Raw genomic sequence first — 17,663 nt, forward strand, 5'->3', positions numbered from 1 at the left:
AAAAGCAAAGACTCAAAGTTGAATCTGAAATCAGCTATTGGCCAGATTTATTTAAATCATAATGATGCCTTAAGCCTCTAATTTTTTTTTTATTTTTCTAATTTTGTAAACCTTATAAGTTTTATAGGTAATAGAAGTAGATTTTAGAAATAAACCCCTTTCTCCCTCCTCCCCGTAGTATCCCTTAGTTTATACATTCCTTAATCATCTCACCCCATTCCATACCCCCCTATCACCCTACCCCCATATCTAGTAGAAAATGTTTAGTCTCTTAGTCAAGGCAAGCCTGTCTTGTTTGGAGAACGCCTGTATCTTGGCCTAAACCGCAGGACAGAGTCAAGGAACTGGGTTACTCTGCTCTCTGTACCCCGAAGATGATGAAGAATGATGAAGAAGGGGTCCCAAAAAGCACCCCAGACCCAATTCCGAGCGGCGGGCCAGGGGGTGGACCAGGCCAAAAGTTAGAGGATGAACACACTTGGGATTGGCCAGATATTGCTATAAATGTAACATCTCGGGCACAGCCCGGCGCGCGCCGTGTAACATCTTTTTGCCTTGGCATAATTAAACCCTTTCTTATCTCACCCCAGCTAAACGGCTCCTAGATTTTTTTCATAGCACCAGCAGAGCAGGCATCAGTAACTTTACCTCTGCTTTATCATCCTTAACCATACATATTTGTTATATAAGCAGTCTTATGTAGTAGAGCTGTATTTTGCCCGAATTTCAAACTGGAGTTGGCAAACGGTATTTTTTCTTTCCTCCACAATATGTCCATTGTTTAAAAGGCCTGTAAGGGATTGATTCCTAGGTTTTTCTTATTGCTCTATTTTAACAGTTTTTTGCCTCTGACTTAGAATAAACCAATGTTTTATTCTAAGAGCTACTTCAGGGTCTCAAACAAGTTTCTGACAGGAGCCATATATAAAGATAATGTAGGCTTGTTTTTCATTATGAAGGGAAAAAAGGAAAAAATAACAAAATTATATTTGGAAAACTATTTTTGATTGTTTGAGACTAAGAATTGAAAACTTGTTTTAGCATCTAAGACATTTCTGTCAGTAGCCAAGTATTACCTTCTTCTCTTATGGAAAGAGCTTTTTGTGGCTTTTTTTACTTTCTTCATTAGACTTCAAGTGAATAAAACACTGGTAATAAAATATTTAGACAAACCAAAGGAAAGTCAGCATGGAGCAGAAAATAAGCAAATTTTTAGGATTGAAGTTAGGAGTAGAGGAAAGTTTCTTTCTTTCTTTCTTGGGAGGGAAGGACTTTTCTGCTCTTCTTCTTAAGCGCAAATACCAGGTTGGAAATTATGTAGTGATTCTTCATTGTTTTGTTTGACAGAGTTGACTCTTAGACTGCTGGTAGGAAGCTATGTTTTAGGAAGGAGGTGGAGCAGATGTTCAGTTGTTGCTAAAAACCTGTAAATGTCTGCATCTGTATTATAATTTACATAGATACATTGTGTTGTCAATAAAGATTAAATAACCTAATAATTTGGTAAGCTGCATCATAATTTAACAGATTTCTTCAGTGTCTAATGCAACTTGAACCATCTGAATAGAGTAATTGCACTAGTGGAAAAGAATGAATTACAATTTTCTCTGCCAAAATCTTGTCTTATATAGATAACGTGGTATTTTCTTTCTGAAAATCTACTAAAACTTTAGAGGTTTGGAAAAGTTCTCACACTAGCTATACTACTGGATACTAACTATACTAAAATAAGCGTTGAACATTTACTAAATGTTAAGAGTTTTTTGTTCTAACACAAAGGAATTTCTGATTTTTCAGCTGTGTTGCTGTACATGCTTCTTGCTCCTCAGCATTTTGTTTTCAGCATGAGTCAGATCGAAGTCCTCAAGGTTTTAATTCCATGGAAAAATTTCTGGTATTACTGTAGGCACCAATCGAATTGTTTCCTCTTTGAACCCCTTATAACTGTCATCAACAAATTAATTGGTTGTAAAAGCTCTGCATCTTTGAATCATCTGCCATTCCAGGCAGTTTCATCCTGTTAGTTTCAAAACTGTTGGTTACTCTGTTCTTTGTAGCTCATAGTTGATTTATAGACTCCAGTTGCCAGGCTCAGCTACTGTAAGCTCCCAAATATAGACCAAGGCATTGATCTCTAACTTCAGAATAAGGAGCACCATGAAAATCTACCTAACTTCGGGTACTACGTGTTTCACGTTTTCATCTCTTCACTCATCACTTCTTTCTCACTTCAGACATCTTTTCCATCCAAGTCTCAAGGCTGAGCACTTAGTTCTGGAAGCTTAAAAAATTAAAAAGCCTATTAATTTTTTGTTGAAAACTCTCGTGTCATATGGTCATATTAGCTTTAACACAGGGAGATTTGCTTTTAATTTCACAATTGTTACACCTCGTTTCGAATGTCTTGGTGTACTCTTAGTACTTGGTTCAGGTTGCTGTGAATTTTAGTTTCTAGGAATTAACCTTTTGAAAGTCTTTTTAAAACATTTTTGCAATTCTAGAAGACAAGTATTTTAGTTGTAGCTTGTATGAGTTTTATCCTGTCAGTACTCTTAAATTTTGCACAGAATTTGAGATGCAGTCCAGTAGATCCTTAATATATTTAGCTTTCTGTTAACCAGGGAATTAGCAATAGCTAGCTTCTGGTAGTATTTCAGGGTGGAGCACAACAGCACATTTCCTACAGCAGTCAGGAGTTGTTGATGTTCATTTGTCTGTGTCCAGCTTGGGAGCCTGTGGACAAGTAATAAATGTACCTGCAGTTTGGCTTCAGAGCAATAGAGCATCATCTGTAACAAATTATATTTTATCGTTTATCTCAACTATAACAGGGGTGCTGGATACCCTATGGAAGTTTTGAAAAATTAAGAAACAATATTTACGTGATCAAATGGTGTGTTTGCGAGTCTCACTAGTAACTTTGAAGCCATTGGCCAAATTAAATTTAAAATGGTAGTGGTAGCCCTAAAACAAATATTAATACATTTGATGAAAATGAGCAGCTATGTAAGAGGCCAAATCAGGGGAAAGGCTGGCAGAACTTGGCCATTAAGTTTCTGAGTTAGTAAAAACTGGCTCACTCAACTGGTTTGTATAGCTCCAGACAACTTGCAATGCTGCCTTTTCATGAAGGGGATGGAGTGACACAGAGATGAACTGTTTAATATAGGAAGTATTAAACAGGGACAGAGGAGTTGGGAAGCCTTACTAAAGAGGTTTTCTTAAATTCTATCCATGAAAGAGGATAGTTTTCTGTGTTAAAAACAAATACAAACAAGCTAAAACCTCAAACCAACAACAAATAATCACAACAACAAAAAATGACCAGAAAAAATACTCACCTCCGTGAAGATCCCATATGCGTAGAATTCCATAATGTTTGCCCTAATTTAAAGTTTGAAATGAGGAGGTAAGGCTCTGTCTCTATGAGAAGTGTCACCACATGTGACAGCAATTACAAATTTAGTTAGTCTTTCCGAATTTCATTTCATCTGATTGAAAACAGTTATTTAGGGCTTTCTTTATGAAGTTATTTCTGAAGTACCTGCTTTAGACTCAGTTCACATACAGGCCATTCACTGAATATAGTTTGGAGCACATATATAGGAGCACATGAGATTAGGTTGACTAACACCGTATAGTTTGTCCTCTATCTTCTGGAATCATTTACATTGATTTGCCTATAGAGATGGAACAAGAATATTGATTTGTTTTCACAACTATACTGACATAATTTTTGCCAAATTTTCTAAGCACTAAAAATTTTGTATTTGTAATTTTTGAATCTTGTAGTGTTTGAAACTTGCTTAATATTTACTTGTTATTTTACCAAAATATAACAAGTTTAGCATTCCTGTTGTGATTTGAAATTTGGTTTCCGGATCACAGACTAATTTTATGTACTTCTGTACTTTGCTGAACCGCTTGTGGCTGTAACTTTACTCAGTTTGCATGAGGATTCTTGACAGCCATGCCTGTATCCTATAAAATTTTTCAGAGATTGACTTATTTGCTTTTAGCAATCAACAATATGTTTGAATTTAATTCTTTGCCTTATCAGTGATTTAGACTTGTAAAAATGCTCTCTTATAGCGTAGAATCACTTCTCAGGGGTTGCACTGGCAAGCTGAACTGGTGTAATTGGAGTACTCTGCTCAATGTTCCTATGTGTGGATTTTGTAAGAAAATCAGCATTTACTAAATATGTTTAAAACTTGACAGCTCTAACACTGAGGAACCTTTCTGTGGATTTTATGGCTACAAATCCACACCATATGTGTCTCTTTTTTACTTGGATGATTTTCATTGGCAAACATGAACTCTGAAGGTACTTCTGGACTGACTGTGCACCTGTATCTTCATTACAAAATGTGAATGTAAAGATTAATATTGACAGATAACAGGCTTGCTTCCACAACAGTATCAGGCTGAAATAGAAATACCTAATATGTATTAGTGTGCTTTCCAAGTCAAGTACTGTCCAGTGCAAATATAGTACTTTCCAGTACAACCTCTGAACTACTATGCTAAATCTCCTCAGTGATCTTTTACTCCCATCTTCCTTATCATGCTGACTTCTCTCCTCTGTCTGTTCAGCAGTGGGAGACATTTAGCGAACGCTCTTCAAGCTCACAAACTCTGACCCAATTTGATTCTAACATTGCACCAGCTGATCCTGTAAGTCAATCACTTAGCTTGCTTGTTTGAAATTAATTTTATTAACACTGAATTACCATTCATTGTATTTATCTGTTATGCATGATTCCATGGACTGCTTTTTGGGGAATGGTGGCAGGTTTCTTAACTTTTTTGCTTATTTTAGGAATATAAATTTTCTAGGACTGCTCATGTTTAATCTCTGATTGCAAAGAATGCTTTTTTTCCACTTGATTTTGACCTAATACAACACTGCTGTCAAAACCTATCGTACCCGAAGTATTAAAGCATAATGTGTTTTTGAAAAGATTTTGTAAGTTGATGCAAGGGCTACTCCCAGTGATAAACCAATCCTGGTTTAGATTTTGTCTTCAGTGTTGTTTTGTTTTTTTTTCAAGTTGCAGAGCCTGATTTGCACAAACTCTTAGGAGTTGACAGTATTAACTTCACTGAAAAACAAAACTACTGGACTTTAATGGGTGTGGTATTTCATATTCCAAATGTTTTCACCAAGTTACTTATTAACAAGGCTTTTAGTATTTCTACAGCTAAACCTGTGGTGTTCTAATGCTTTACTCAGTGAGGAGTGCTGTGAAGGATTATGTAGTTAAATATCTTGCCAAGTTTAGGAGCCAGAAATACACTACAGTGTTTCAAGTTCTGCTGGTTTTAAGCTTCACAGCATGTGACATTAAAGCAGTTTTGAAATGCTGGGTTATAGCTGCTGCTTTCATCCTGTTTTTCTTACAGACTTAATTACCACTGAATGTCCATTTTAATTTAATTAATTACAGGTTTGGTGTCCATTTGATTCTGTAACAAAATATAATAGGTGTACATAATACACATTTAACTGCTTTTAGTATTAAACATGTAACTTCTGAAAAGATATATGTCAGTATACATGTATTTTAAATACATCACAGCTCCGATCTCAGAGTTAACACTGATATTTATGCAGAAATAGCATTTCTAGATGCTAGAAGCTAGAATTCAAACTGCACTGTTCCCCATGCTCAGAATTACTCTTAGTATACATTCAAAACAAATGAAAATGTCCTACTTAAAGTGAAAACCAGCCCTTATTCATCTGAGATAGTTTTAGTTTTAAATATACTGTATTTTTATGTTTTAATAAAGTAAACATGATGTAAAGCAGTTCGTAGTTGTTTCTTACTATGTATAATTGCTTGACAGTAAAGAGCTATCACTGTCTTGTTTCCATAATAAGTTAGTAATTTATTTTTACACATAATTAACAAGTGACAGAAATTTGAAGTTTGAATTTTTTCTCATATGTTAATAATCAAAAAAGTAGAACTGTGATACTATATGGAAAACTCTTATATAGCCGTGTATATGTATACTTGTACACTCTTACATAGACGTGTATGTATATAAACAGAAATTCACTAGAAATACAAAAAATATACTGGGCAATCACATTCTTGAGTCATTTTCTTGAAATGCTTATAGTTTAGAAAAAAATAGTGAGCATCTTTGATACTTGCTAAGGTAAAAAAGGCTTTGGGGAAAGAGTCTTTGTTTTCCATATTTAAAATAAGAACAAATGACAAATTTTCAGTAGCAGTGTGCAGACTTCTTGTTTTAGCAGTCTCAAAGTGATGCGTAGGACTGATTTATTGAGCAACTCCTGTTTTTCCAGGGGAGAGAAAATCAGCTTTCTCAAGCAGTTGTTAATAACTGTCTAAAGCGTAAATCCATAGAGCAGTTCTTTTCTCTTTTTGTTGGAAAAGTATCTGCTTTGGAGGTAAAAGATAACATCTTAAATTGTTTTATGTAAAATTAGATTAATGATGTGAATTAATGCATTATTTAAAAATCCATTTAACTATTCCAGACATGATTTTTGTACTAGCTGCACATTAGATTACAGCAGAGGTCTGAAGTAGCTCCAGCAACAGTGATCTTTTCATGATAATCCCATTATGGGGATGATGGGAAGCAGTATTTTTTAAAGTGTTAACTATTCCTAAAAGCCTTGTGCAACAATAGTGTTTGAGCTGTGACTAGAAAGTGGTTTTAAAAAGTTTATATTTGCAACAATAGTACTGAAAGTTGTTGAAACAGTTTCAGAAATTAGTAGCATAAATGTATTTTGCCTGGTGAAGTTGATCTGCTTGAGTAGTCAGAACAGATGACATTTCTGATACAAAAGTAGTGTTGAATTTTCTTGTTATTTCTTGGATAGAATGTAATCTGGGGATAGTTTTGTTCTGTCACTGTCCCACCCATTCATATATTCTAAGTAAAAAACCTCAGACAGCTATGTCCATATTTTAGGTTGCTTCTTTAGGAGCAAGCATAAAAGTTGTGAGATTTTTTTTTTAAACTATCTGAACTCAGTCTCCAAACCAAATCGAAAGGGCTGTCTATAAAGTACTTTCAGTGGAGCCCCTTGTCTGAACTACAAAGAGAATGCTTAAGTGTAAGGTCAATGCCTATCTAGAGGTATATTCCGTAGTGTTTACTATACTGAAACTAAGAATTCACTATTTTGAGGACTCCAGAAACTATCTTATATTACTAAAAAGTACCTATTTCATAGAGCATTGCTCATACTATGTAAAAAGGCCATAACTTTCTGAGGCATCATAAGTAAAACTGAGGAGTCAGGTTTTGAATTGTAATTGGGGTTTTTTTGAAGATGTGTTCAGGGTAACAGATGTCTGATATGCCAGAATTCAGGTCCTATATACAGTGCAGTTATCTATAGAAACATTCTACTACCCTTTTAAAGTAGCTAAGCTACCTCTTATAAATCATGAGAAAGACTACAGCTTTTAGAGCTTTGGTTTTATGGGTATATTCAATTCCCTGGAACTGTGTAAATAAACTAAGTTTATGACATTTTTTTTTAGAACAATTTAAAACTAGATTAACATAACTTAACTCTGATGTCCTCCACAGGACACTGCAATCGTGCACCCAGTTCCCATAAGAATGACTCCAAGCAAAATCCACATGCAGGAAATGGAGCTTAAAAGAACTGGAAGTGGTAAGATATTTTCTCATGCTAGAGAAGTTTTATACAATTAGAGTTGACTTTACTTCCTTGAACATACTGACTTTTTTCTGGAGTTGTAGATAAAAGTGCTCTGAGTTAAGAATTGAAATGCTGTTCAGATAAGTGCAGAGTTTGATTTGGCCATTTGCTACAGTGAAGATTTCACCATCTACAGGATATTATTGCTTGGAGACTGGTTTAAGAGCATCGTGATATCGATTCGGTTCGGGCCTCCGGGCCAAGGTCCAGGTTTCCTTATTGAATACTGAAGGAGATGGTGAAGATGAAGATCATAGCCTGCATTGATAAAGCTTTTTCTACTGTGGTCAGAAATACTGAGTTTATTATTTTGAAACCTGACAGGATTTAGGAGTATTGACAGGCCTTTTTTTTAATACTCTAGTCAATAATAAGCAAAGTGGTTTGATAAATTTTCTTGAGGAATAGTGGAGTCTTCATTGATAGTTGTGTGCCCATATTTCCTAAAGTCATGGAACTCATGCTGAGGTCTTATGCATGAAGGCTGCATGTGCAGTATCTTCAGCATATGAGAACAAACAAGTATGGAAAACACATTTACTAAAAATTTCCTTGACCTTGTAAATAGATGAAGGTTCACAGCTCTTAATGCTGAGAAACAGAAATAACACTGTTACAATGTAAAACTTCAGAGTTAAAATACACGGATTTTAGTCTTGAGTGCAGCACTTTGATAAGGGCAGAAAACTAATGTAAAGCTTTGGCATCAGAAGTAAAGACTAGTTTGACTTCATTTATTTATTTAGATTTGTTTTTCCATCTAGATCATGCTAACCCGACTAGCCCACTACTTGTGAAACCATCAGATCTCCCAGAAGAAAATAAAATTAGTTCATCTGTAAAATTTACATCTGGAAATACAGTTAGTAAGTATCAAAGTGCTTTCTGGTCTCATTTCTTACATTACACAAAACATAGACCTTCAGTGAATGAAAACTTGCTCTAAAATTAGATAAACTTATCCTAAGAACAGAAGCATTTCTGATATGAAGTATATATTAGAAAGAGTAATTAAGAAAGTTTTACTGATGTCACTGGAGTTGTTTTCCTACCTTTTGTGTTCAAGAATGTTCATTTTTGTCAGCTCTTTTCCATCTTCCTGTTTTCTCTTTTAATCTTAGGATGATAAATTCAATGTATAGAAAGTGGAATTGACTAAGTACCATTTGATTCTACTTCCTCAGAACCACGTAACAACATGTTTTCTAAAGAGTGAAAATGTGTTGACCGCAAAATTTTCGGGCAATTCTTATATGGTTTAGCTACTAAGAAAATGCAATAGAATTCTAGAGTTTGTTTTAGGTACAGCTTTACAGCTGTTTATTTGCTTCTAATAGCCTTTTTAATTTTCAGTATTCCCTGTTTCCAAAACACGTTGCATTATTTCGATTTGATTAGTCCACTTGTCTAGTATTGAGGGAGGTCTATGTAGCTTGAATGAATCTCTGGAGACTTTCTGAGACTTTTTTTGTTTTCTTCAAGCTGGGAACTTTTCTTCTTGAAAATCAAGTTTGAAGAACTCATTACTTTAAGTCCTTTGCATTACTAAGACTAGAAGTATTTTGGTTGGTGTGCTGGTTTCAGCTGGAGCAGAGTTAATGTCCTTCACAGTGGCTGGTGCAGGGCTGTGTTTTGCATTTGTGCTGAACATAGAGTTGATAATCTAGAGATGTTTTTGTTATTGCTGAGCAGTGCTCACACAGAGCCAAGGCCTTTCCTGCTTTTCGTACTGCTGCGCTGGCAAGGAAGTCAGGGGTGCATGGGATTCAGGAGGAATTTAGAAAGTACCTTTTTGCAATGTGTTTTGCTTTCCTCATAAACTGTTTGTGGCACTGTTCATTCTGACCAATGTCTTGCCCATGTCTTTAGTTGTACTTTTCAAGCAGAGTTTGGTTTTCGCTAGGTAGTTTTCTGATGCAAAAGAAAGAATGAGCCAACATGGTCTTTTAGTGGGGAACTACTGCTATATGCAGAAGCTAAGTTCAGAGCCTTTCTGTACTGCCTTTTCCTTATCCAAGCATGGCTTAATCTTTGATAAAGAGCAACTGTAATTATACCAAGTATTCTTCCCTAGAGGAAGAACGAAGTGAAATAAAACAAACCACATTGCAGTGTAACATATATCCACCCTGTAGTTTTAAGGAAAAAAAAAATACAAAAAAAGTGACAGGTAAGAATGTGCCTTGCTGATCATGAGTGTCATCTCTGCAGGATTTTCATCTATGGGTTAATGTGTCTTAACACTTTTGAAAACTTTGGTGTCCTAGGAGGTTAAAATAATCCTTTGAGACTAGATAATTGAGAAAAAATCTTGATGTTTTTGAGTAGAATTTTCTTCTTCACTGATAACAAATCAACTGAGTCTCATTGCTCCAGTGACTTTTCACCTTAAATTTTGCTTTACCTGGCACTTTAGAATAATCCCTTGTGATAAATTATCCTGAGATCTTATTTTCTGTCTACGTTTATTCCACACAAATCTTGTGATTTTCCTGAGATTCCTCATTTCTGGTGAAAAAATCCTCAAGCTTTGCAGAGGTTCTAAGGGTAAGGGTATACTTGCAGAAACTATCTATGTGATGCTATAATAGCACCTTTCATTTTTGTAGGTTGCCTTAACAAAAAGCTGAAAGTTTTAAAAAAGATTTAGTCCAAAACAAAGCTGACCACTTGCCTTGAAGGTACAGAAGATACAGTAGTAGCAAATCCACTGAGTTAATCTGGGTATTGTACCTATCTTTTCCTTTTTCTGATTTCCAAAGTTGATGACAATCCCTCAGCACTTCTAAAATCAGGAATGTCCTACTCTTTGCTTGTTTTCCTTGAATGTCCCTTACTCTTGTTCACCAGATTGTTGAAGTGATGGAATGTCAAGTGTTAAATTATTGGTTTTGAAACTTACGTTTCGTATTTTAAATACAATATTATTGTCATTTTTTATTCTTCAGTACATCCCAGCAGTAATGAACACCTGATAGTATTGAGTGGAGTTGGCTTGTATTGGATCCTTCAATTTTTCAGACTCAAGGATTTTGAATCCTGACCAGATACCTTATAGGGAAGCAATAAAGGACATAAACTTTACAATGCGAATTGGATATTTGAAATTATTTGTTACTTCTATCTCTCAAGGCATGCTAATTATGCAAAGCAAATACTAAACTATACTTTCTTTTCCCAGCAGATGGTTACAGCAGTTCGGACTCTTACACTTCAGATCCAGAGCAAATTGGAAACGCTGTAACACGGCAACGGTCAGTAGAGTAGCAACTGAAAAAAAGGAAGTGAAAGATGTTTAAAGAAGCCTGTTCCAGGCTTCTGGTTATTTGACAACTAGCTTGTAAAATTATGGCACAATAGATTCCTAATTTTAGCACTCAGGAGTCTGGAGGCAGTCTGTTTTCTAATGCATTAACAATGTATGTTGCTTCTGTTAATGTAAAGTGAAAATTAAAAAAAAAAAGTTGTGTAAAAAAGAGATTGGCCAATCAAATGAAGCTCCACATTCAGTCAGAAATTTTAAAGACTTTCTCCTTAAACACATGGGGATGTAAGCACAGGAGATCATGCTATTGCTTGAAACCAATTTTTTGTATTTTTAAAAATATCTGTTAGATGTTATTGGAGAAGAACCTTGTGACACTATAGCATAAAAAAAGAATAAAACACAAACTAGGAATACCATGGAAGTAACTCAATCTCTTTTAATAATGGACTTATAAAATAATGGGCAGTCATAGGTCCAGCATAATTTAAGGGATTGGAGGAAGCTATGAAAGCACATAACGAACAACTGCATCATTTGACATAAGAGAATGTGCTGTACTAGCTGGTGCTAATTGTTCCCATTAAATCTGCCTGAATAGGATTAAAAACCAGCTACGCCATTAACCATCTTACAATCAGTTTCAGAGGTAAGTTTCAAAACAAAAATAATTAGGGTGATGACTTCAACAGCCAGGAAAGATTTACAATTGCCACTCAGTACAGCAGCTTGAAAAACTGTTTCTTCCATTGTTACCTAATGGCAAAGTTGAATCTGTCCTTCTGCTCTGTGTTTTTGCACTATCAGTGTGATGGTTTCAACATGCTCTTTTCATCTCTGATTTTGGATTGGGTCGTCTTGCTGAACTTGTGTAGATGAGTGAAGCTTTCTGATGAGTTGCTGTGTTATGGCACAGGTAGCTTCTGTCCAGACCTGGCAGTTCTGGCAGTAACCACCCCGGAAATTTTTTATCTCACTTACTCTTTTACTTCTTTCCTCTGGTACCTCATCTACCAATTGCAACTTTTTATAGAGATTACATTGTCCTTAGTCCGACAAGGTTATGTCAGATAATGATACTTCAGGAATGTCCTTAAACCACTTTCTTCCATTTTTAATTCTACTTGTGCCTTTTATACTAGACTAGCTAGAGGTACGCCCCAAGGAGTCAGTGTAATTAGAGTAGAATTTCATCAGCTGGAGAGTTACACAGTGTTACAGAAGCGTTGTCATAGAGTATGTTAAGAAAATAAACTTTTCTATTATGATAATTCAGTTTTCTGTCTGGACTTACACATTTGGGAATTCCGAGTTTTGTGTGAAACTTGGGTATCTTTATCTCTCCTAGTTTTATATCTTAGGTTATAGAAGAATGTTGCAGAAATCAGTCATAGAAAATATTTTATCACTTACGAGTTGAATAAAAGATTAGCTGTATTCATCTCAGTATTTCAGTAAATCTGTCCTGCTCAAACTGGACTAGTTAGGAAGTTTCTGCAAACTGTTTTTAAGTGGAAGCTGTACAAAAATTCTGTATGCAATAAATCCCACTTAATTGGCACTTAGTGCAGTACTTCATCCTTCTATCCTTTCTGCATGTGTTCTCTATGAACTTACAGCAGGTATCCACTAGATGGTGATCCTGTCTAAGAACGAGTTAAAATTTCTGAAGATTCTGCCAAGTATATAGATTTGGAAAAATTCAGGCAGAAGATTCAATTGCTATCTCATACACTGAGATGCTCCTTGAGCTCAATATACATGGAGGCAGGTCCAACAGAAACTTAATATTCTTCTTTAATGATGTTGAACTTACCCCATTTAAAACCTAAACAGGATGTTGACTACATCTGAAAAATTATAGTGACTACCATCTGGATGGAATTACCATATTTAGCATTCTCTGTTCCTGAACTATCATTGTTTGGGATGTGTGTCAAGCTGTTGGTTTCCCAAAGATAAATTACTTGTGGTAATATAAGAATAGTCTGGATAAGGGAGATTTAAGTAAATGGAAATATAAAAACAATTGTTGAAGCAGAAGTTTAAGAACTGATTTGATAATCTTCAAAACAATGGCAATCAGGTTTCTTTACGTCTGTCAGACTTCATTTTTTAATTGCATGCTTTGAAGAACTTTTGAATTTTAGTACTGTTGTTGCTGTCTAAAATCACTACAGAAGCTTATGTGTTTTGCAGATCACATTCAGGAACCTCTCCAGATAACACTGCGCCGCCTCCACCCCCTCCAAGGCCTCATGCTTCTCATTCTCGATCATCATCTTTAGATATGAATAGATCCTTTTCAGTTACCCCAGGTAGATATTCTGTGTTCCTAGTGTATATTAGTACATTCCTGAAGCAGACAGTGTTTTTTTCCTCTGAAGAAAGATTTAGGGTGTGGTTATGAATAAAAAAAGCTGAAAATGTTGTCACTCTTACTGTTCGTATTAAAACTTATACTGCATTTTGCTTAAACTGTTAATTTAGAATTAATTCTGAATTCAGGCATTGTAGTCCTTTGGATGAATGTGGGAGGCAAGTCAGGAAGTAACATTTTGGTCAAGCACCAAATGCAACAAATTGCATCTGCCAATAAATTTTCAAGGGGAGTTGTTTTGGTATCAGGTGTATTTGAGATGGGTGCTAAGTATTTGACTTCAGAGGAAATGATTAAATGTCACTTCTGCTTAAGGGGCTTTATTGGACTTCTGATTTGTCAGTACTTTTCAATTCAGGATCACAAAGTATGAGAAATGTTAAGAGCCTATAATGAGGGTAGGAAAAAAAAAGTACTAAGATACTAAGACCAGAAAAGTATGACCGTGTCTGGGCTTTGAGGTGAAACAAAGGACATGATCCATGTTCAGATTATTCCAGTTTAAAAGGAGGTGACACTACACTTATGAACCTCAGTATGACAGGTCAAAATGTAGGCAAAATGCAGCATTTCTTCATGTTGACAATTAAGAAAATTTGAAAGCACTCTAATGTGCAGAGTAACACTCTTGGCCAAATGTGATGCCTCTTTTACAGGACAGCAACAGGCTGGAGTTGTTGCCTATCCCCCTGCAGTGCCTCCAAGACCACAGCCTTCACAGGTGATGTCACTTTTTAGAAATCGTATTCTAACTCGGTGCATTATTTTTATCTAACTGAATTTTAATTTACCTGTGAAATGAGTATCATTGCTTGATATATTTTTGAAACCACCAGGATGTGAATGATGCCAAAACCTAGACTATAGCTGAATGTTAGCCTTTCGTGACTAAAAAATACTTCTAGTAGAATCACAGATAAGGATTAAAGTTAATATTGAGTGGGAATGAGTGGCTCTAGAGCTCTGAATTGTAGGAAAGAGAGAAAAGTTATCCTTTCACATTTCTTGTCCTATCCCTGTATAGCACATAAGCCATAACAGGGACTGCAAGAGTAGCCTTTCAAAGTTTTGCAAAGTAAGGGTTTGTCTTCCATTTGTCTGGCACAGCGTATAGTTTTATGTAACGTGCCTGCTCCCAAAAGAAGTGATCCCACTTCTTCCTTTGTCATAGACTTGGTGATCTTTACAGTCTTAGTCTGAGTGATTTCAGTTAGTGATTTGGTAGAAAACAAATCCTGAAAATGTTGTTTTTTTCTTTTATCTCACCCACATAAATCCCTCAACTGCTTTGCAGATCTGACATGGGACAGTTAAAATTACTTTTCAGGTTTTCTTTCACCAGCAGCTACTTGTTAGAATCTGAGTTACCAGCAACTGAAGTCAGTCAGTGATTCAGAAATTATATGCAAGGATTCAAAACTTACCTGCAAAGGAGGAGGGTACAATGACAGACATATTCCATACAGCATGATCACATAAGCATATTTCCCTATGGAACTAGACTCAAAATCTGTATCAAGCCCACAGAGCTAACCTGGCTCTGTCATAGCAGAAACATCTACTGTTCAGTGAGTCTAGCTAGTGCTACATTGCATCCATCTTTGGTCTTATTCCCTAGATAGTAGCATATCTGAACTTCCTTTCTCTTAAATATTTCCATGTGTATGTCTTGGATGAGATGCACTTTGTCCTACTGACAAGACATAAATTTTTATCCACTGAAAAGGGAAATAATCTTTAATGCTCTCTCTATATATTTTTGTTATTTTATTGCAGGGTGCAGGTCCTCATGTGCATCGCCCAGTAGATGCTGAAGGCCTAATAGCTCATACCAGTACCTCACCTCAACAAATACCAGAACAGCCAAATTTTGCAGACTTCAGCCAGTTTGAGGCATTTGCTGTTTCAGGCGTAAACAAAGAAGAAGAAGATGAAATTGAAACACACTCAGAAGTCTTGCAGGTGAGCAGAAATGAAGACCTTGTCAATTGTTTGATACTACTGACAGTTATGAAACTTTGTTAAAACCTTCTTCTGCTGTTTTCTGTCAGTGGTTTGTTGTTCTTTGGGGTTTTTTGTTTTGTGTTTTGATGGTGCCCCAATCCATTGCTAGAAAGCAATTACAATGCACACTGCTGCACTTGGTAATTGCCAAACACCTAGGCAAAAGAAATTCTTTTTATCTCAGTTCTTGACTGTAATTCAGAAGATTTTGTACTTATTAGCGTATATATGTGCACAAACATAATTGTGTCGGTTCATTTAAGACTTAGCACAGGCAAAACCTTTCTTCTGCTCATTCTTGCCAGCCTTCAAAGTAATTTACTACATGTCTTAATAGAGGAGATGACTCTCAAAGTGTTGTAAACATTGCTAAAATTTCATTAATTTGCATTTGTTCAAAGCCACTGGACAAACAGCTAAACTGAATAGAGCTCTGGCATTCTTTTATAATAGATGGTTAGAGATGTTTACAAAACCTTGTTTCCTACTACAAACATAGGACTTAGAAGTTTGAAAGCCTCAGGATTTATTCCTATTAATGTCATAATAGCCAACTGCTATTACAGGAATTACTTCATGTTTTCCTTTCATAATTTGTGGCTTTCATCCAGATTGTAAGTTCTTTGGGGCACTTCTGCATCCTCAGTTGCAGAAGTACTTGTGTTGCTTTAAAGTTCTTCCAGCTGTCAGCAGCATGTTCTTGCTTCCCTTTTTCAGGAAGGTCAATGACGTAGAACCATTTGAGCACTCTCCATGTACCTCATTGCAAAACCAGCTATGTTAGCTTAAGCTGCCACTGAAAACTGCTTAATTTAAGCTTACCGATTGTTTTGCATTGAGGTGGATGGGGAACAGTCACATTGTGTTCCATTGAAGGGATTAACCTTTGGCAGTAACAAATAGAATAATGGTGGTACTGTAATAGCAGAAACAGCTGTAGCAGCTTGTCATCAGGCCACAGCCTCTTTTGTACTGTACAGGGCCTCATAACATTGGACTTGTGCTTCTAAAGAAGAGTTGAACTGGAATTTTTGGGTGTTAACTGTATTCATGTATCGGGAAACACAGCATAGTTGTATTTATTCCAATTGTTGAAAACGAAATATTTGTTAAGAAGTAGGTTTTTTAGGCAACATTCTAAATACAGTTTATATCCCTTTAGGTTGAGAAGCCCTCTGATTCTGCAGGTTCTCTTAGAGTTGCCAAAGCAGATGGAAGAGTTGAAGACAAAGCACCAGCTAATGTCCCCACTAGTGTGGTATGCAAAGTACACATTTAAGGAGAGTGCAGTTGTCTGATGTATATGAAATTATACGTCTGTTTTGATTTGCAGCAGGAATTTTATATGCTTCCACTTGGACCCAGTTTTCTTAGGTCCGATACATGCTTGAAATAGGCATGTGTATGGTGAATTTTTGCAGCAGAAGCAGATGATGATTAGCTTTATTTTCAAGACAGCAGAAAATTAAGATATTTGTAATTGTTCAAATTTTTGAAACAGATCAAAACGTTTAGTGCAGAACTTGATTAACAGTAGCTTTTTTTTGGTTGCAGACACATAATTACTGGGGGAAAGTGTGCTCTGAGTTGCGTATTTGCAGTACTCAGTTGTACCATGGTGTTTCTGCTTGCACAGTTCTTTGTCAGTGTGTAGCAACTTACTGCCTTTTCACCAGGGGGTAGAATTTAGTACTTTTTTTCAGACTGTGTTGAGAATGCAGCTAATGTCCATCAGAAAATATCTGATGGGAAATATAGTTTGAGAGAATTAATAGGCTGTGTTTTCCTCTTCAGGGTAAAGGCACTACCCCACTTGCTCCACCACCGAAGCCTATTCGTAGAAGATTAAAATCAGAAGATGAGCTAAGACCTGAAGCTGAGGAACATACACAGAAAACAGGTGTCATAGCTGCTGTTCTTGCTTCACAGCCATCTATTCCTAGGTAACCCAAGAAGTGTATAAATACATCTGTTACTGGAAAGTTTACATTTAAACAGCATACACGCTTTCTGTTTCAGGAATTGCAAACAATTTCTCTGTGTTTAATTTAGAATAATTGAACAATTTAAAAAGTTTTTGGTTTTTAAAGAAGATCACAAAGCCTCTACTAGTGGGAGACCATTTAGAGATCTTTAATTTTGGAGCGGGAACTTTTTAACTTCTGCAAGTATATCATAATTAAGTGGTGGAAGTATTAATATGGAGTGTTTAATTCTAAATGGTTGCTATGAACAGTCCAAAATGTGCAGTCTCTGTATCTTAGCATGAAAGTAGTCTATTACATTAGTAA

General features: G+C 35.9%; 1 protein-coding gene across 10 annotated transcripts in view; it reads left to right on the top strand.

Moving 5' to 3' along the window:
• The window catches only part of REPS1 (RALBP1 associated Eps domain containing 1), a 63,089-nt gene that overhangs the window by 40,518 nt on the left and 4,908 nt on the right, over nucleotides 1–17,663 (top strand). For 4 of the 10 annotated variants that reach the window (XM_027689805.1, XM_027689772.1, XM_027689802.1 and 1 more), the window contains exons 10-18: nucleotides 4,597–4,677; nucleotides 7,588–7,675; nucleotides 8,488–8,589; nucleotides 10,905–10,977; nucleotides 13,188–13,306; nucleotides 14,025–14,089; nucleotides 15,145–15,330; nucleotides 16,535–16,630; nucleotides 17,167–17,315. In XM_027689805.1, the coding sequence (XP_027545606.1) occupies nucleotides 4,597–4,677; nucleotides 7,588–7,675; nucleotides 8,488–8,589; nucleotides 10,905–10,977; nucleotides 13,188–13,306; nucleotides 14,025–14,089; nucleotides 15,145–15,330; nucleotides 16,535–16,630; nucleotides 17,167–17,315 (959 nt within the window). The remainder of the gene's footprint in view (nucleotides 1–4,596; nucleotides 4,678–7,587; nucleotides 7,676–8,487; nucleotides 8,590–10,904; nucleotides 10,978–13,187; nucleotides 13,307–14,024; nucleotides 14,090–15,144; nucleotides 15,331–16,534; nucleotides 16,631–17,166; nucleotides 17,316–17,663) is intronic. The other 6 variants (XM_027689780.1, XM_027689798.1, XM_027689812.1 and 3 more) reach the window with 4 other exon arrangements.

Source organism: Neopelma chrysocephalum, unplaced genomic scaffold (assembly GCF_003984885.1).
Source record: "Neopelma chrysocephalum unplaced genomic scaffold, ASM398488v2 Primary Assembly neopelma1_23, whole genome shotgun sequence".
NCBI lineage: Eukaryota > Metazoa > Chordata > Aves > Passeriformes > Pipridae > Neopelma > Neopelma chrysocephalum.